The 21,045-nt window shown below is 40.9% G+C and overlaps 1 protein-coding gene across 1 annotated transcript; it reads right to left on the minus strand.

Moving 5' to 3' along the window:
- Positions 1 to 9,783: 9,783 nt before the first annotated feature.
- Positions 9,784 to 10,412, minus strand: LOC139652432 (uncharacterized). The gene is made up of 2 exons (XM_071529512.1): positions 10,037 to 10,412; positions 9,784 to 9,929 (listed from the first exon to the last, which is right to left on the minus strand). Exons 1-2 carry the CDS (start codon positions 10,410 to 10,412, stop codon positions 9,784 to 9,786), a joined length of 522 nt encoding a protein of 173 aa, XP_071385613.1.
- Positions 10,413 to 21,045: the final 10,633 nt, after the last annotated feature.

Below are 21,045 nucleotides of genomic sequence, written 5' to 3' on the forward strand. Positions count from 1 at the left end.
GTCCACCTGATGTAAGAAATGTAAAGGGGTAGATCTGTGTACAAAATAAATTAAATGTTAAGTATAGTAAATTTTCTCTGTGCTAACCCTAAGAATAGAAACAAATGACAAAACAAATGGATTAAAATCAGTAGCGCATGAACTACTTTTTTCTTTAAGACCCTGTCATTTTTATGCCATTTCAGCTTTATTGGACAGTATAGTAAAGAGAACAAGGGGGGTGGGTGGTTACCTTAGTTCAGTTAAGTATTTTAGTATCCTACCAATACAAATACACTATCATGTGCCATCGTGACCCAAGAGTCTGCAGGTTTTCGCTGATTTCACTTATTAACACACCATAAACCAGACAGGAGGAACTAGTTAGTGAAATCAGCTGCTGTAGTGTTCGATTGGAACAAAAACCTGCAGGGTTACGCCCACATCGATTTCCTGAAATTACAATGTAACCAGGCCAATCAGGGACTGCGTCATAGTTAATGATGTGAAATACAGGCCGCTGCTAGCAAAAAAGTAATGGCTTCTCCCGAAGCAACGAGCGGTAACATTAATGTTAGTAAACACAGCCATAAGTGCAGTTATTGCAGAAATAGACTCAACAACTCAATAACGGCAATTAAGCAAGTATGTGTCTCTGATGTCCTGGTACAGTTGGCAGGTAGTTAGAAAGTGCAGCTCGGTTTCCACCTCATTTTGTGTGCAGTGGGTGCACAGTCTGTCTTCTCTTGGGAGCCAGGTCTGCCTGTGGCGGCCTCTCTCGATGGCGAGGCTGTCTCTCTCTCTCGCTCACTCACTCTCTCACCGGACCCGTCTGTTCGCCTCCCACTGCACACACGTGAGGGATATTTTTTTCCCATGCCAAGAAGACGGCCGACTGAATTCCTGAAAAGGAGAACTAACAGTTAATGTTACTTGGAATGCAGCGGAGTTTCCGAGATTAGCACGCTGTATAGCCTAGCTGCTAGTTAGTATCCACTGAGTGGACTGATAACGTTAATATTAACTTTTTAACTCTGACTCTGAATGTTTGCTCCCTCAATCCAGATTAATATTGAAAAATATTTTCAAAGAAGGAAAAGGACTTGTCCAGAGTAGGAGCAGGGACAGTCTGGACCAGAGGAGCTGCTGAGCAGTAAAACAAAATAATGTCAAAAAGGCTAGTAATTTAACAATATAAAGATACAGGTGAAACTGACAGCACAGAGAGATAGACACTATTATACCAAATTATACTCTAATTAGAAACCAAATACAAGATCTTAATACACTATTAGACACCATTTTACAAGATCATAGTCTAATTAGAAATCAAATACAAAAATGCCATCAGATCCAAAACATGCTTGTTAGACGCTATACTACCAAATTATGCTGCAATTAGACACCACATTTAATGCTACCAATGATAGCTTACTTAGACAACACAGGCTGTAATTAGACGAATGTAATGCCATATTATATCGGACATGGCCTTTTTAATAGACAAAACCCTGAGAGCTCAGAGGACAATACATTTATATGGCCTTTATTTAACATAGTTTCACTTTCTTACAGGGTCATTTGAGGCTCATTAGAAGCTTACTCTACCATAAAGTCAAACCACATCTGGTCGCTACTTCACACGTCCTTCGTAGCCTGGATGTTCTCTGGAGTCCCGTGGAGTTTGTAGGTAGTAATACGTAGCGTAATACATAATACATGCTTCCTTGACGCTCTACTTACACCTTACACACTGTTTACACAATGATAATTGTAGATTGTAAATTGTTTATAACTGGCCACCTTTCTACTTTTTTTTTAATCTATTCGTTGCTATTTTATTTTTTTATTTTTTTTTATTTCTATCCTATGTTATGTACATACAGCTTTTATGATACTTGTCATTTTTCCCTGTATATAGCTTTATATTATTATATATTATTGATATCCTGTTACTACGTTCGCTATTTGCACAGTTGTCGGAGTTGTTGCAACCCCATTTTACTGCTGTTGTACATGTACAATCATGCATGTGACAAATAAATCTCTTGAATCTTGAAACTCCCATACCAGTTAAGACCATTTAATGTCATATCACTATCCGACCCCAGTAACATTAGGCTATGGAAGCTGCCAGGACATTGCATCTTTATTTATTTATTATATTTAGACCCTTATTAGACTTTATTAGAGGGTAATTTGGGACACATTACAACAGAACTGTACCGTAAACTAAAGTGTATTATCTCCCACTGTTAGACTTTCTTAGAGGGTAATTTGGGACACATTACAACAGAACTGTACTGTGTACTGTAAAGTGTATTATTTCCCACTGTTAAACATTTATTTATTATTATTTTGTTTTGTAAACCCAGCAAACATTTCAGTGTCGATGTCTACTGGAGGTCGATACGACGTCTAGTGGAGGGGCTGATATGAAAGTTTTTCTGATGTCGGTCTTTCGACCCACGTCGTTTCAACGGCTCATAGACGACATTAATCCACATTGTTTCAACATTTTATAGATGACATTTCAACCTATATAAAATTTTTATTATTTTTTATTTTTCAGCGAAGCCACTAAATACCCACAAACGTATGAAGGAAAATAGAATTAATCTAAATTTCATGTCTTTCTATGATACCTTGTAGTGTTTTTTTATGGAATACTTTAAATCTTTAACACATTTAGGGCATAGAGAAAGCATAAATACATTACATAATACTCTTCAGCAAAAGAAAGCATTCGGAATATAGAGAAAACACAAAAAACATTTTGAAGATAATGTTGCATTTGCTTGTTTATTGAAAGAAATTCCAAACCCTGTCCCCCAGTCCTAGCTGGTGCAAGTCCTATGGCTACTTTTTCGTTTTCTGTGGCCTTCACCTTCCATCTCGTCACAGCAGCTGGAAAAAAATTCATATTCATCTTTCCAGAGCCTCTTTTGATGTTGGAGCATTTTTTGACTGTCAACGGTGGAGGCGCCTCTTGTCTGCAGCCAGGTCCGGTTGGAAATTAACGGCATCTAGCGCCCCAGGCTAAAGGGCTTTCTGTCGGCTACACCAACTCCATTTAGGCCTAGCTAGCAACATCAGAAGCTACCACCCCCCTTGCTATGAATAAAGACATAAAAAATAGAGAAGAGTGGGTCCTAAAAATACCCAAAAACTCACAGGATTACGGGAAAACTGCTGTGTCACATGAATATGCACGTGTTTCATTTTCCACTACATAACACATAGCTAGCATGCTAGCTGTTTTTTTCCCCCCAATTCTTATTTACAAATATGAAAACCAGCTTTCTAGAAAAAAAGCCATGTAGCCTCAATCTCAACCATTTAGAATGCAAAGAGTAAAAGCACACCATGTCTGTGCAAATACATTTGCATTTTAAATTGAAGTGCCTTTTGTTAACTCACCTGACCAGCTCGCCTCTCCTGTCGAACTCGGTCGAACTCCCCAAGATCTAACCGTTGGCGCATGCATCGGAGGCCATTAACAACATGTTCTAGGCCCTATAAGTTGTTTATGATATGATTGTGGACAAGTCGTCCACCGATATCTTCCGGGATGGCTGGAGCAGCAGGGTTCTCATCGGCCTTCAGCACCACTTCTCCTTGCCTTGGAAGGGGGATTCTCTTTTGAACACAAATGTTGTGCAGCACCGCAGTAGCAGCAATGATGACACAGACGCGTTCAGGATGCATTTGCATTTCACTGTGGAGGCAGTGAAACCTAAAAAACAAGCACCAAAAATAGGCTAGTCAATACCATTTCACAATATAGGCATAGTTTCATTTAGTTATAAGTCAAGTTATATTGCCCTTTATCACAAGCATGTCTCTAAGGGCTTTACTATATACTGTATATCAGGGCAAAAAAAAAAATACTACATCACTATAGGCTATAGACTATACACATTGCATATACCCTACTGGTCTTTTTTATTTTTGTTAGTGGTGTTTATGCCCATAAACTAGTTACTAACCTACGTTTGAGCACTCCAATGCTGCACAGTTTTCAAATTCAGTTTCAACTCAGAGGCACTCATCCGGGGACTCTAGACTAGAATAGAAGAGCTCCAATTCAATCCAACTCCTCAACTCACAGGTAAGTGTATTAGCACTTTGTATCAATGTATTTAACATTTCCTTACTTAGCTCTGGTGACATGTAAACCGAGATCACTGTAGTGTGTGGCAGTAGCATTGAAGCTAATGGTTAGTGCAAGAAAGAAAAAAAAGAAATGCTAAATACATTGATACAAAGTGCTAATACACTTACCTGTGAGTTGTGAGGTCTACATACCCAGAAAGCCTTGCGGTCCGAAGAAGTCCTTTGAAAGGAGTTGGATTGAATTGGAGCTCTTCTATTCTAGTCTAGAGTCCCCTGGATGAGTGCCTCTGAGTTGAAACTGAATTTGAGAACTGAATTTGAAACCTGAATTCCAAACTGAATTTGGAACTCCACCGAAATTGAAATAATACTCACAAATTGAAAGCAATATGAGTTAAATTCAATTTCAAACCATTAGATTCAATTTCAATCTGTGAAATACAATTTCAAATTTAGCATACGATATTCAGTTTGAACATTTCAAATTCAAAACTATTACATTCAGATTCAATTTGTGCTGGCACTAAAATAACTCCATAACATAACCTCTTGTCGAAAAAAATGTATTGCCTTTATAGTTGATTTGGAGTCTCAGCCACTTCCTTATTTGGCTTCAAAATTCACCCGTTGTTTTGGCCGCCTGGTTTACCATTATTATCTGTTTATGGGATCCCAACCCCTTGGGACCTGTAACACATGCAACATGGACAGACCCACAGCAGCAGATTTAATATGAAATAAGATGAAATTGATCCTCGTGGGGAAATTAGGTCAGTGCAGTGGAACAAGTAATATGAATCAGCTGGGAAAAGTAAAATCACATACAATTCTTATCACTGCCCGTCATTGAGACACCGTGTTCATTCTTTCCATTGACACAATGCTGGGTCATCATACTGTGGCTGTGAAAAGATTTCATATTCACAAAGTCACCCCATGTTCCCTGTGGTGATGGAATGAATGCAGTCTATTATAGTTTTTCACAATTGTTTACACACTAAAATTGGAACTTCGGACACAATTACTGAAACCTGAAACTCATGTATCAAATCCCTAAACCAAGTCTGCAAAACTACAAGCACATTTTCTGCTTTTCACTCAGTTTGCAATTCTCTATCACACTTTTTGCAAAACACTACACAATAATGTGTAGTTTTCTCTCGTTCTCTACATTAGGCACAACATTCAAAAACTAAAATCACATGTTCATTTGGAAGCACTGCCATCCCAAATGCTTAAATTCATTTACCAATTGGCAACATCCACTCATCACACATATAAACACTAATATCTGAATTGTTCACCCAGAAATCAGAGCTTTAGCATTATAAAAAAAGAGGCCACAGGTGAGCTCTCTTGTTTTTGAGAACAATGTTGCAGTGAGAGCTAGAGGAAGTGACAGTAAGAGGAGGAAGAGGAGGATAGGGACAAAAAGGACAAGGAGAACAGTTATTTCAGATGAGATCCGGGTCACTTTGGTTCACCATGTGGTCCACATGGGTTGAGCATGAGGGAGGCTGGGCAGAGAGTCCAGACCAACCTGAGCAGCTTCCCTGCTGCTTCCATCATCCAGACATTCAGAAATGAGAACAGGCAAGTAGCCTAATCTCTACACCATGCTACTGTTCTTTATACTGTAGTATTCTATAGTAGTAGTAGTAGTAGTAGTCCTAAACATCAGTAGGCCTGTGCTACTCAGTGATGGTTGGCCAATGTTACAATAATGTGTCATTTCATATTGAAAAATATAAATATTCTTGTACCATGACCAATCACATCATGTTTTTAGATCTTCTGCAGAACTGAGAGACGATCAGTCTGTGTGAACACAACTTTTTTTTTTTTACCGAAAACCAATTTTTTCTGTTTTTATCCTACTGCATTGCGTTTTGTATGTAGAACACTTCACATATCCAACACATTCAAGTGCTGAAATAAAGTATTTGTGATTGAAATAAAGTATTTTATATTACTGTGTACTGTAACAGTCTTTCTGAACATGCAAAAGGCATAAGTCTACTGATGAGATATAGTGTTTTCCATTAAGCACATCAGTGTGTAGTCAGTTGTTAGAAAGATGTATTCATTTGATGGTTGTGTGTGTCATTTTACTGCAAAATAGCATTTTGAAAAGAGATAAAATGGTTTTGAATGCAGTGTTTCATTTTGCCAGGGATTTGTGGAGTTTTGCATTTTGTGTTAGTGGTTTTGTGTTGTGTGTTAAGAGTTTTTAGAAAATGAGCCCTAGTTTCAGAAAATGTGTGTAAGCAATTGTGAAAAACTGTAATCACTGTTGTGAATCCTATGAAAGAATTCATATGCAGCAGTAGGCCTAAATTTAATTCACTGCTTACTATGGTCGACTAATGTAAGATACCTGCTACTTGTTAGAAGCCCACTTTTATAGCCAGAGTGGGTCAATGGCCTAGAAATGCTACAAGCGTATTATTGCATATGAACATACAAAACTAGTATTAAATGTGATGTAGCCTAATAATTATTATATCTCTGATATAATAAACCATCACGGAAAGCAAAGTGGTTGTACCGGTCTGTAAACACAGTTGCCCTGCTAACAGCCCTTCTTACTATCTGTTAATTCAATAGTTTCTCCCTGTAGGCTACAGTTCTTTTTATTATGTCACTTTAATTTGAATGAAATGTTTCTGTTCATATTGGGATCCTGTAGGAATGATGATTTTCCCCAAATCATGCTTCAGCTCCATGGATGTATTAAACTGTCACCCAGCATATTAAGCCAAAGAACTGGACATCGCTACAAAGTCACCAACATATTCCATCATCGCTGGACTTTGATTTTGGACGCTGTCGCTCATAAAAAGTATAAACACTAGAGTGATTATAGAATGCATCGGAGGTTCAGTCCTTTGTTCTCTTCATCTTGTTACTTTACATTGTTACTACAGTTCTAAATACCAACTAGTTACTTTACTAAGTTAGTCTTTATTAACTTATTAACTTCACAGCCTTTATGTCTTCTGCCGATGTTTTCACTCATATAGAAATCATCACCGAGTACACTACTGTTATCTACTCTTTTCTACTGTTATCTTCTGTCTAAAACAAAGCAGCTTTCATTTATTCGGGGTCTGATCGTCTTTATGGTAAACTAATATGCACACAGAGGAGGCCTTTATTGATTATGTCAAAAAATAGTGGATAGCGCTCACAACACATTGGCAGGTGCTTTCAGTTTCCCGATGCACAGCTAACAGGTAACAATAATGTTGTTACCCTTCCATCAGTTCAAAGTAATGCAAATATTCCCAGGTTGTGAAGTTTATTGTTGTGTCCATTCTGAAAGCGAGCCTACAAGCCTGCACTGTCTCCAACCAGCTGCTGCAGTCTGCTATTAATAACGCCATGTAACAGATTTTGTTTTAATTTCACTAATTGAAAATTTAACCATTTGAAAGGAAAATAGTATTTACAGTTTGTAAATATGATGACTGGGACTATCACCAGTCTGCAGAATAGCCTACTACAATAACATATTATTATGTAACAGGTTTTCCAATGTGCCGTTTTCAAAAAAATTCCTATCCACACCAACGGTGTTTTAGAAAATTTCTCCTTCTACACGAAAACACAAAAACATTTCCACTCAAATGCCACTATTACCTATGGAAGGGCACGGATTCTGCATTCACCGACGGCTGCGCGGCGGATCGTGGATTTTTCTGCCATGGCTGGTCGTGCAAAGAGTGGAAAATAGTTCAACGGATAAGATCCACGCTCACTTCTCACAAGAGGACAACTCAGTGCTACTTTGGCTGCCTGGCAACAAACTGAGCACTCCACTTCATTTCTGCCACTTTTTTCAAAAGTGGATTGTGGATTTCAAGCAGAAGAGTAAAGTAAGAGAAGTACAGCTAGGTTGACTTGTAAACACGTAATCAAACCTGACAGTAGGGGAGAGTGGGGTAAGATGAACCAATTTTTACTTATGTTGTCCTCAAGGCAAGGAAAAATGAGAGTACAATGAAAACATCTACCCTTATTTCAGGATGTCTCCTATCAATTGTAATTATTAAGAATGCATCTATGACAAAGGGCCCTGAAAATATGACTTCTAAAAAAAAAAGTGTTCCTATGGCTCAACTTGCCCCAGGTTAGGGGTAAGTTGATCCGACTCAGTGGGTAAATGGAGCCATCTGGGGGTAAATTGACCATCTGAATTAAATTCAAACCTGAGCATAATTTAAAAAATATTTTACCTCTTTTAAAAAGTAATTTAATAATACATTTTACTTTTCCAAATAGTCTTATTTATTTTCTTAAAGCTAACTTAACATAAAACCAACCAAATAAAGTTTAATATTCAGAAGCTTTTAATGTTTGCCTTTGGTGAAATAATTTTAAACATTTCTGTTAAATGAGGGTACTCATCCAAATTAAAAGGACAGCCAGCGTAGTTTTGAGGAGCAAAAAAAAAAAAAAAAAACATAACAAAAAAATGTTAATGAAGAAAGTTCAAATCTGCTGGCATCCAGTCACGTATAATAAGACAAAATAAGTGTTTGGCAGAAAAAATAAGTTATTCCCACCGTTAGTTTCTCTTGTAATTTTACATTTTGTTAAACAGTTTCACAGTTTTGAACTTGTGAGAACAAACCACCAGTTAGAGCTTCAAGATCACTGCACAATCAAAAATGACTATTCAACATTCCATTCATCAAGGTTGCAGGGAAATATGAATTGTTGCTCCCTCCTTGCAGTTCCTCCAAACTTTTGAGGTTGAGGTAGCTTCTTCAGCACATCACTCCGTGGGAAAGATCCCTCATCATTTTCCTTGAATGCAAAGGTGGGTTTCTGATTGCCAGTGCTCCTCCGGATTCTTCTGAGAAATCTTGCACTCACTTCGTTGCCCTCAAGGCTCTCAACCAAGCCAATGTAATGTTAGCTCTTGCATTTGGTTGCAAGGTTTACTATGACAAAGTCACCAACTAACAGATCTGAGATGTCCGGTTCACTTCTCTCATCCTCAGAACTCTCATACTCAGAAGTGTCATCAAGTGGGATGGGGACATCACTCTCCTGCTGTACACTATGATTTTCTTCTTGGTTTGTTTCTTCTTAAGCTTTCCTTATTCTTTGATGTTACTTTCCTTTTTCCCCTTCTGTTTATTTTTTCTTTTTTCATGTGCCCTTTCAATTGCCTGCTTTTCAGGCGTATCAGTCAGGATTCTTGTTTTCACACACTTTCGCTTTGTTTGTGCCCTGGGCTTCTGACTTTAGGGTAAGGGTAGGATTTCAGTAGGAGACACACATCCAGTGTGGCTGGGGTGCGAATCTGTGCCACTTGGTGAAGCACATGCATGTGAAGGCAGCTCAGCAGAGATGGAGGTTTAAACCACGGGGGGCTCATCTGCAGCAGCAGACTGCAGCTCAGGGTTTGGCCTGTCTGACACCATGGATGGCCATGGTGTCAGACCATGGCCATCCATGGATGTAAATCAAAGACAAGACATGAAAGAGCCATGATGAGAATCAGAATAGTTAAAGCTTACAAGTAATGCAAAAAGCATTTGCAACTAAACAGCCCTTAATAGATATCCTGGTAAATGTAGCTGGCAGGTAAACACACGTGCCAGTCTATTGTAAATGTACTTAACTGTTTTATATAGTTGTCATTAATAGTTAATGTAGTCAAATATATTAATTCTGTCACCTGTCCATCACTTTAGTCAGATTGTCAAAGAACTCCCCAACTGTAGTTTTATTGAAGGCTGTAGCTCTTCCCAAAGATGTCGCTTCAGGCATACGGCCGGAGAGATGGTGGCATGCCATAAAATTCTTGAACCAATCTCGACCTAAAATAATATAATTAATTCTATCAAGATACTGTATTTAACTGCACAAGATAAGTTAGCCTTTGCTGACCTACTGAATCATGTAATTTCCTGCACACCGTAGCTACCTGTTAAACCCTTCTCTTTCCAGTTGTTGGGGACAGGAATGTTGTTTCTTTCTGCCAATTCTAATGCCAGTTCACAGCATTTCTTTGGAGTAAGGCCATGGAACTGGGCAGCCAGACTTTTGATGTGGTCTGCAAGCTCCTTCTCTAACTCCTCTGTGAAGACCCTCTTTGCTTCCGCTGTTCCACTATACCCTACTGTTTTTTCTTCCTTTACCTCCTTCTTTTTTATATATCTCCGCAGGGTTGACCTGTCAATATTTCTGTCTTTTGCCACTGACCTGATGGATTTTCCACCCGTGACATCAATGACTGCTCTCTCCATCTCTTCAAGGGGTGTTGAGCCCCAGTTGTTTTTTCTCTTGTAGGTTCTTGGCATGATAGCTTTTCTGCAATGTTTAACATATGATAAACCAAACCAGTTGTGTAATACTACATTGAAATACCATTTTATACTTCAGAGACTTAACTTCAGTGCCTTATGGGGGGTAAGTTGAACCACTGCCTAGCTTAGCAATTCAGGCTAATCTTTAGCTAAATGATTCATATGGTTTTATATTGGCAAATCACCAACATGTATAATACTTATTTTGTATTGTATTTTTAGACCTGGATAAATTTGCTTTGACATTCATTGCAACAGTCATTATACCTGACATGCAGAAAATTTACTTTGACAAGCAAAAAACTGTTTTTTATGTAAATAAATACTTACCACTTCTCCCATGTGCTTCTCTCCATCACAGCCAGATAGAAATGATGGGTGCTTCCTGAATTTATGGTCACATGACAACAAATGTGCACAGTTGCCTAGATACAGGGGGTGGGTCAACTTACCCACTGGCTCACGTTACCCCACTCTCCCCTACTGACTACACGTAAATAAACTTGTGGTCCGCCATCGCTCATAGGTTCGTGGCGCATGCTCAATACAAATAAAACAATTGCCATGTGCAAGTTGAGGTCATGATGTCAGCGTTTTCAAAAAGCTCAGTTTCACCGGTCTACACGCAAGCTCTGTTTTCGGTGACCTAAAACAGCATTTTCGTGTGGACGGGAGGGCAAAACGCAGAGAAAATACAAAGTTTTCAAAAATATCCATATCCATCCACACCTTATAGTAAATCGTGGCCACTACATGAATTATTTTTCTCCTGATGGCCACTCCCAGGCTCCATGAAAATCAGATAACTCAAAGAGTCGTTTTTGTGAGATGCCGAGGAAATTTTCTTCAGAGTTTTACAGCCGTTTCTTTTCTGTGGGATGTCTATAGGAAAAAGTCGGTGCCCGAGGGCGTCATGTGGCTTGCAGTCCCGACTTTGTCCACTATACCAAAGTCACTGCACTACCCAGTGCAGTCCCTGGGGGCATCTTGTCATCGAGTGTGCCGATGTCCACCTGTTACTCTATTTCTACCTTTCATGTCCTTTATGAGTGCCAACTTGTGTCAGAAGGGTGTTTGGATCAGTAACAAGCGTACCTGCTGCCTAACCTGGGAAAAGTCACAGTGCACCCTGCACGGATACATTCAGGTACACACACTAGTGATGCGCGAATCAGGTTTTTTCAACCCGCGTCCGACCAATCCGACACATATCCGAACCTGCCCACACCATTTTCATACACATAAAACAATGACCCGAAACCGATCCGCAACCCAAAAAAAAAAAAAAATTCAGGAGACCAGGTAATTTCCAAAGAATCCTATAACTAAGGTAGCCTAATAATGCCTATTGTGCAGTGTGTGCAGAATATAATGTATGGATGGCGGAATAAACCAGTTGGAATTACACTGTGTGTGTACTGTGTGTGTAGCCCATTTGACCCGCACCCGCCCAACCCGTTCTCAATATCATCTTCAGTCGACCCTAATGCCCCACCCGCGGATAAACCTGCAGGGCCCGCAGGTTTCAGATTGACCCACGCATCACTAACACACACATTTACAGACCATGTTCACTGTCCACTTTCTATTACAAGAACTTTTATCACTTTACATACTTTTTAACTGAATAAAATCAGCACAGACATGGATAAACTGATGAATAAACAGATACATTTATGTAGCCTACAGCTTATGGCAGAGTCTGCGCTTCAGCTGCATTCACACATAAATACCATCAGTGAGATGTTATCAGGAGCAGTGGAGGGAGGAGGCATGCTACTGTAGAGCACTGGCCTTCTAGCTGAGTTATGATACTGAATACACACACACACACACACATGTATAGCCTCTCCTCCCATTCAACAAAGCCCCGCCCCTTACTGGCTCTTCCTGGCTGCCAGGTGTCAGATACCCCCAAATGTAACACACACACATAAATAGCACACAGTTGAGTATTATTTATTAGGCAGGCCTCATGAGCTCAACCCTGAATCATTCATTTGCTTCAGCAGCTCTCCCTAGAGAGAGAGAGACTGGAGGGAGAGCGTTAGCTTTGTGTTAATGAAACGACCCGCTGCCCTGCCATTCTCCGGCCCTCACTGGCTAACTGCTAATACTTGGAATACCTCAAGACCAAGACACTCCATCATTCACTGCCTGGACAACTAACCCTGTGACCTACAGTACCTCCACTAACCAGCTAGCCTGCTAGCTTTGGAATCACTTCTATTCAACTCAGTGGATTAACCTGTTGACCACCGCTAACATATGTACTATATGTAATATAGTACATATGTATCTCTACTGGCAAGGCCTCTAACCCTGCTGTGTCTAACTAAAGCTAACTGCCATCCAGCATGGCCCTCTCTCTCACCTTGCTGCTTATACTGCACTTGGGACAGGCACACTCACAGGTAAGAATTTAAGACTTACCATCTGGCATTCCTGTACACTCACATATAAATGGGTTTACACCCAGTTATACACGCACATATACATGAATGCACACACGTACAGGTCAGACTACTCTCCTCCACGTACTAGGTACACTTGCTGCCAAATAAAATGCACAGCACATACAGTATATGGGTAGAGGACATGCACAGATGAAGAAAATGGTTGAACAGGTTTATAAGCTCTTTTTTGAGAGGACAAAAAAGTTAGTCAGTATACTACTGTCAGAGGTTCAGGGAAATGCAGCATATCTCAAACATTATAAATACTTGCAAATGTTGCAACATACACTCAGGTGAAAAAACTGCCCTCTATTCTGACAAGGCATAGGTGCAACAGGTGAGACTGCTCATCACTCTCGTAGACATAAACAGACAAGGTGAAATGCAAGCAAATGCGCCCAATTGTGGATACCAGCGACTTGCTGTCCATTCAGGACAACTTCAACCACCAAACTTCATATCGCCAGTAATGGTTTAGGGGTTTAAGTTTCTAGCTCAGGCAAGGTTAAGGTGATTTATCACAGCATGGGATTGAACATCAGAAGGCTGCGTGCCTTTAGGGTTAGATTTGACCATGATCATTTGGCTTTAGATTTACTAGAGTTTAAGGAGATATTTCAGGGGAATGCTGAGAATGCCAGGAGAGGTCATTGCTAGGTATCAATGATATGTTGTACTCTACTGTAGCATAACTGGTGAGTTTGATGCTGTTCTTTGTGATTTTGCTGTTTGCCAGGCTGTCTCCTTCATTGAAGCCTCTTCCACCAGCATCAGCCGCATAGTCAACACCAATGACAATGGTGAGACATGCACACACAAAAGATCCAAATTTCTTATTGATGTACTGTATGCTGTACTTGCAAGGGTTTTGGGTGCACCAACAATTCTCATAGCCTCTGCTGTTTAATTCAGTATCTGTATATCGCACACATACATAAATGCACACACAGACGCACAAACACAGAGGAAAGGAATTAGTACAACAGATGAGTGTGTATATGTGTGTGTGTGTGTGTGTGTGTGTGTGTGTGTGTGTGTGCGTGTATGCAGGTGCACATGCGTGCAAGTGTGTGTGTCTCCCTTCCCTGTTTAATTCCTCTGAGGTAACTTTAGCCTGGGCTTTTGAACTGCAGGATGAATGGGTCTGCAGTGAATGTGAGTGAAATGCCACTGTGGTGTGAGGCCTTATTCATCAGAGTTCTTAAACACACACACAGTCTCACACACACACATACACACACACACTCGATCACACTGATCACAACACTATTCTTATAATGGCACTGTTGCTATGTTCAGTCGAGTTCTGATATAGTTGTCCTTTTTTTCTAAAGATTTGTTTTATTGATGTTATTGTATACAGTATAGGGATACAAAAGACGGAGGAGAGGGGCAGGACGATGTGTGTGACAATGGTTGTCAACTTGATTCAAACCCATAATGCTGCACATACATAGGATGCGCTTTAGCCCACTCAGACTCCAGTTTGCTTGAGCTCTGATAGTTACAGTAAAATACTTATCTAAACACACTATACAATCTCCTCCCCTCTCCTCTCCCCTCCTCTCCTCTCCTCTCCTCTCCTCTGTCCTCTCCTCTCCAGGTCCTCTTCCAGGTCCACCCTTAGACCTAGAAGGAGAGAGGGTTGGCTCTAGTGGTCTGCTTATATCCTGGACCATGCCAGCTGATGCCAAAGGTGTTCTTGGCTATGTCATCAGGTAGTACTTTGTTGTGTAGTTACAAAACTGTGATGCAGGATTTGTGTCTGTCTCGTTTGTGTGGGCTGATGCAGGTTGTATGTGTCAATTCTTCCAATGACGTACAGTTTTGGACCGGAAATCTAATAGGATACAAAACGTGCTACGCCACGTGCCTTTACCTACCTTAATCCTGCCCCATACATAAATGTATCATGTGAGTCACTAGATGATCATCTTGGATAAGATTTGATTTCTTCTTGTAGGTACAAGGAGGTGTGTCCCTACCCCGATCCTGGCTTCACACTGGTGACCAGATACCTGGACGTACCAGAGACCCTGCTCAATGGCCTCACCCCAGGTTCTACCTACAGCATTCAGGTAACAGGCACATACATATTCACATACACATATTCAGACATATACAGATACTGTACATCCTGTTGAGTCAGGAGGTGCTGGAGACTGCAAGAAGATCATCAATGCTAAAGTGAAAAACTCCACATATGTGTAGTTGTAACCACACACACAAAGCCCAGGACTATGGATTCAATACAAAAAAGGATCTGTATTGAAGACCATCATGAGCTTCGCGTTTCACATACTGTATTTTTGGATTGACTCCATAGTCCCGGGCCTGTTTGTAAATATAGATAGAACAGTAGTTTTGAATGCGATAAAATTAGCCTGTTGTTTTTATTTGTTGTTTATGTTTTTGTACTATAAGGTTATTACATTGAAATAAAGAATTTGATGCATATTGATGCATATTTCTTGTGCTATGCAATAGAAGGTAATATTAAAATGTTACATTGAATTCTGCAATGTAAACCCATTGTAGGACATCATTTTTTTCACAAACTACTTACTCTTCAAAGATGTTGCTTAGTTTCCATAGTTATCAGGTGCTGCTTGGTTCCAAATAGCAAGGAAAATATAAAATAAAAATAATACATATGAAAATATAAAAATGCACACAAAATAGGGGTCTCAGGAGAATAAAGTACGGAGCCCCTAAGGGGACATGGGCAAAAAAAAAAAAAATCTTTAACTTTCTGGTGCGCACCAGAAACTATCCCGTGGGCAGGAGAAGGTATACTGTGCTCACAAGAAAGTATTGCGTGCGCACCAGATAGTTTTCCATGTGCACCAGAAACTTAAAGATTTCTTTTCCTGAAAGACTGTCTTGTGAGCACGGGAAACTTTCTCTAACTATCTGGTGCGCACCAGAAACGATCCTGTGCGCACGCAATATTTTCTTGTGCGCACGGGATAGTTTCTGGTGCACACCAGAAACTTAAAGATTTTTTTTTTTGCCCATGTCCCCTTAGGGGCTCGTAATAAAGGGCAAATGGAAGATGAAGATAAATATATCAAGATGTAGTTTTGGTTTTGACATTAATTATTCTCCATTTAAATTGATTCAGCATGTGCACAGCCATGTGCGTCAAGTGCAGGTTAATTCATCATTAAAAGTAATACCTACCAACCCCTGCCTTTCTCTCTCTCTCTCTCTCTCTCTCTCTCTCTCTCTCTCTCTCTCTCCAGGTAGCAGCAGAAACTCAAGGTGGCACTGGAGCATTCAGCCAACCTCTATACATCAAGACTGCTGAGGCCCGTGGGTATCCATGGAAATGCACACATGCATTCTGATCTCAAATTCTAAAATTACAATGGTGTGTGTTTGTGTGTGTGTTTGTGTCTGTACGTGTGTGTGTTCCATGCAATCCTCCAGCTCCTGGCCTGGTAACGAACCTGACAGCTTTTGCTCAGAACCACACCTTTGTAGTGCTCACTTGGTTCCTCCCACACCGCATCAATGGCCTCATCACTAAGTTTGCAGTCAAAGCTAAACACGCCCGTACGGGACAGACGGTCCGCATGCTGGAGATCAACGCTGAGGACATCATGACTGTAGCGCTACCACACTGCAACGTATTATACTCTCTTCCCTCTTCTTGACTGAACTGTTGTTGTGAAATGTTCTCTGTATATGTAATAATAATGATAATAATAATATATATTATTATTGTGATATTACTACACCGAACACCTTTACTGTATATAAGGCTATAACGTGAATTGAATTTCTGTGCATTTATTTTTCCCTCTGTGTTTGTCCTACATGGTTCTGATTTGTGTATGTGTTTAGGACGCAGCAGATATCTTGTCCCGCGGGACACCCAGTCCCTCGGAGGTAACGGCATCTTCTCCCCCCATCACCCTCTCCGCCGTGCCCCCTGCAGCCTCCTGGAGTGTTCCCATATCAGTAGGAGTTGATCAGCTACGGCCTTTCTCAGCCTACCTCTTTGAAGTGTCTGCCTTCACCTCCGATGGAGAAGGTCAGATCGCTTCCACTATGGTCCGCATGCCAGAATCAGGTACATAAACTGCATGTAGAAATGTAGGGAAACAATGCCGTCGCTTTTGCACTGCAAACAATATTAAGGCGCTTCACCTTAAAAATATAAGTTTCCTGGCTGCCTTATAATTGTGAGTTGACTGAAAAACTGAATAATTAGATCAAAGTTCATTAATTGTTATAATGTAGAAAAACAAACTGTGTGAACTTAAGACAATAAGTTCAATCAACAAATGTCTAGTCATGCTGATTAGTCTTTACAAGTTGATTGCATTAATTGATTAACTGCATCTCAGTGTTATTTATTGTTTCACTAGTGCAGAGGTTTTTTGTTGCTCTTGTTTGTTTGGCATTAAGCTGCAATACACACGCTTGAAGTGGATACTACTTCTACTGCCATGTGTAATAGAGAATGTCTGCTTAACCTTATTGAAATTCCAAAATCTTTACATACTAAATTTGATCATGTTTTTCTTTTTTTTTTAATCAGAAATTGACCTATGATTCACTTAAGATACATACATGTCCTCAAAGTGAATGCTCCATCCTCTAAGTGAATGCTTCATAAGGTGTTCTTTCAACTCATAATTTTAAGTCACAGGATGTGAACTCATGATTATATGACAGATATATAGACAGATATAACAGATATAACAGACTTGGTATGGTAGAGCAATAAATATGAGAACCTGAAGGTTATCAGCATATATGGAAAAAAATCCGCTGTGTGTGTGTGTGTGTGTGTGTGTGTGTGTGTGTGTGTGTGTGTGTGTCTGTTCATGTGTGTGCTGCAGCACCAGAGGACCCTCCACAAAACCTCACTGTATGGGATATGACATCTAAGTCCATCTCCATGTCCTGGGAACCTCCCACCATCATCACAGGAAGATTCACTTACGTCATCCACCTCTATGGACCTACAGGTTATTTAATATTCATCCAGGCACACACTCTCACACACACACACACACACACACACACACACACACACACACACACTAAATTCACCATATTACTCTCAATTTTCCATTTCTTTTTTGCCTAGGAAATATGTCTGAGCACAGCACAACAGACATGCAGTTTGTCGTTACTGGTTTGAACCCCTACACAAAGTACACAGTGGCAGTCCGAGCCAAATCCGCTGGTGAAGTGGGCCCAGAGGTGCGGGCTGATGTAGTCACACCTGCCGAAGGTAAGGAGGACGCCTACAAATAAATGCATACCACACATCACTTTTACATTCAGATGAAGGCCATTCAGACTGTTAAGAAACATGACTACAATGCTACACATGCTTTACATAATGTACATTATGTGTGTGTGTGTGTGTGTGTAGCGCCCAGTGCAGTGCAGAACCTGACGGCAATAGCTGAGGACTCGGTTTCTATCCGTGTGAGTTGGAAAAGCCCTGCCCAGCCTAATGGTATGATCACCCAGTACAGACTGCAGGTACTGGCTGGGGACACACTGCAGCAGGACATCACCCTCACTGGAGAAGCGGTAGGCCAGGTTTTAGTCTCTGAAATATAACTTTATATAGCTACAGTACCATATATTTGTCCTATCACAGCTCAGTACTGTTGAAAATTCATTCTCGAAGCCTGAGCCAGTTCTGGAGAATCAATTGGATTAAATTAGACTGCTAATGTGCATGCTTACCTACTGTTGTTGCTCATATGAATGTATTTTTCCTCCCATCAGGATCTGAATACGACTGGTTTGTATGAAGACGGTACGTTTACTCCTGATCTCTCTGACCGCTCAGACCGCCGTAAAAGATCAGCTGAGCTCAGCCAGACCACCTCTCCACCGGCATTCACACCCACCATTTCTGACCGCATTTCTGAACTGTTCAAGTTCTTATAAATCCTCTGTGTGTGTGTGTGTGTGTGTGTGTGTGTGTGTGTGTGTGTGTCTGTGTGTGTGTGCGTGTGTATCTGTGTCTGCGTGCATGCTGCAGGTGTTATGGTGAGAGAGGAGGTGGTGGATTTTCGGTCTAAGGAGCTGTCCTACCTGGTGTCAGATCTGAATCCCTTCACTGAGTACACCTTTAAGGTCACCGCTTCCACCGCTGTGGGAGAGGGCCCTGCCACAAACATCACTGAGAAGACGAGGGAAGAGGGTGGGTGGGCAGTTAACACTTGCAATAAACATTAACGATCAACAAAAAATATAATACTCTAGAGGCATTGCAGTAGTCTTTAAATAGAACTGAAATAGTTCTTGAGGGTTCAGATATGTGTTTTTATCTCAGACTTGTTTTTTCAGATTTTTGATGTCACCTCTGACGCTAATATTGTACTGTTTAGTCCCTAGCTCGGTGCTGGACGTATCCTATCAGAACATTAGCTCAACTTCCATACTGTTGAGCTGGAACCCACCTCTCAACCCCAATGGAGAGATCACACATTACACTGTCTATGGCCTCAAGCTCCATAGTAATCAGGCTCTGCAGAGGATTGTCTACAATACCAGCATATTGCTGACCGGTAGAGTACACTTTCTCTGCACTCACTCACTCATTTACTCACTCACTCTGTCTGTGCAATTCCGTGCAATCATCATAATATATGTCTATCACTAAATGTCTGTTTTTTCTCTTGTTGCAGACTTGGACAAGTATACTGGTTATAAGCTGCGTGTGGCTGCATCTACAACTGTAGGAGAGAGCTCTCTGTCTGACGAAGATGACATCTTTGTTTTCACCTCAGAAGATGGTATGTGCTAAACACAAACTGCACACATGCACAAACACAGGCGAATCAACTATGTGATTCACCTGTTGTTCTTTTGATTAATATTACATATGCCGCACTCCCTCCAGTCGCCCTTCATTCTCACTGTCCTCCTTTCCCTCACAGAGCCTGACTCGCCCCCTGAGAACCTCACTGTGGTAGAGACCAGGCCCTCCGCTGCCACACTGACCTGGTTTCCACCAGAGAAAGCCAATGGGGTGATCCAGCAATACGAGGTCCTGTATGAGAACCAGTCCTATTCTGCTGTGGTGAACACTTCCTCTCCCACAGTAACTCTGTCCAACCTGAAGCCGTTCTCCTATTACAACGTGTCTGTCAGGGCGTTCACGCGTTATGGGCATGGCAATCAAACTTCAGACACTTTACTCGTGCTGTCTGGAGAGGATGGTATGTTCATAGATGCACCCACGCACACAAATACACAAATGTGGACAGATATCACCAATATCTACTGTTCAAATTTGAGTAAAACTTGTGTTCCGCCTCCTCTCCAGTCCCAGGGAGTCCTCCGTATGACCTCTCCTATGAGTCGGTCAGTCCCAGCGAGGTGAACGTGACGTGGCAGCCCCCATTGGTGCCTAATGGGGTCATTATCCACTACAGCCTGGAGCTTTGGAACTCCACTCACTACCTCAGCCTCACCTCCCCGTCCAACTTCATCCACATCACACATCTGAAGAAGTACGCACGCTACTGCATCATGGTGCAGGCGCACACACGTGTCGGGCCGGGCAACTACAGCAGCGAGCCGCTCAACATCACCACGCTGGAGGATGGTGAGGAGGGTGGGGCAAGGGAAGAGGGAGAGGGAGGGTTTGTTTTCAGTGTTTCAGGTGGCTGCTCAGATTGCGTCATGATTGACCATCAACTTTGAAGGGCATCTGATTGAATCTAACTTTACTTAGGTCTTATCTTCTTCAGTTATATCACTTTCCACCTGTTAGTGAAAGGAGATAACTGTCAGTCTAGCAAACTGGCTCTATTGTTGTCTTCCTGAGACCCTGTGCCTTGGAGACAACCAGTTTGTGTTTCCTTTTACTGTGCAAGAAGAAAGTTGCGACGGATTAGACACAGTGAAGAGAGAAAGAGGGTACAGAAACGTTTATGATTTCATGACAAAAAGAAAAGAAGTGTTTTCTGCCCTCCTCCAAGGAAAGTTCATGCTGACAGAACCAGCACAAGTATTAAGCACATTAGGTTTATCTTGGTCCTATGGAAACCAACATTTGCATATAGCGTTTAGTTATAATTAGTCTTTTTAATCTTATTCAATGCAAGAGGTTTTATGGTGAAAGGTGCATCAAACTGATCTCTTTGTTTTTATGTGATTTTGGTAAAAATGGTGTAGACAGCCTC

Source organism: Centroberyx affinis, unplaced genomic scaffold (assembly GCF_046629955.1).
Source record: "Centroberyx affinis isolate AG114_WGS23_722 - 3 ecotype Tasmania unplaced genomic scaffold, CSIRO-AGI_Caff_v1 ptg001797l_1, whole genome shotgun sequence".
NCBI lineage: Eukaryota > Metazoa > Chordata > Actinopteri > Beryciformes > Berycidae > Centroberyx > Centroberyx affinis.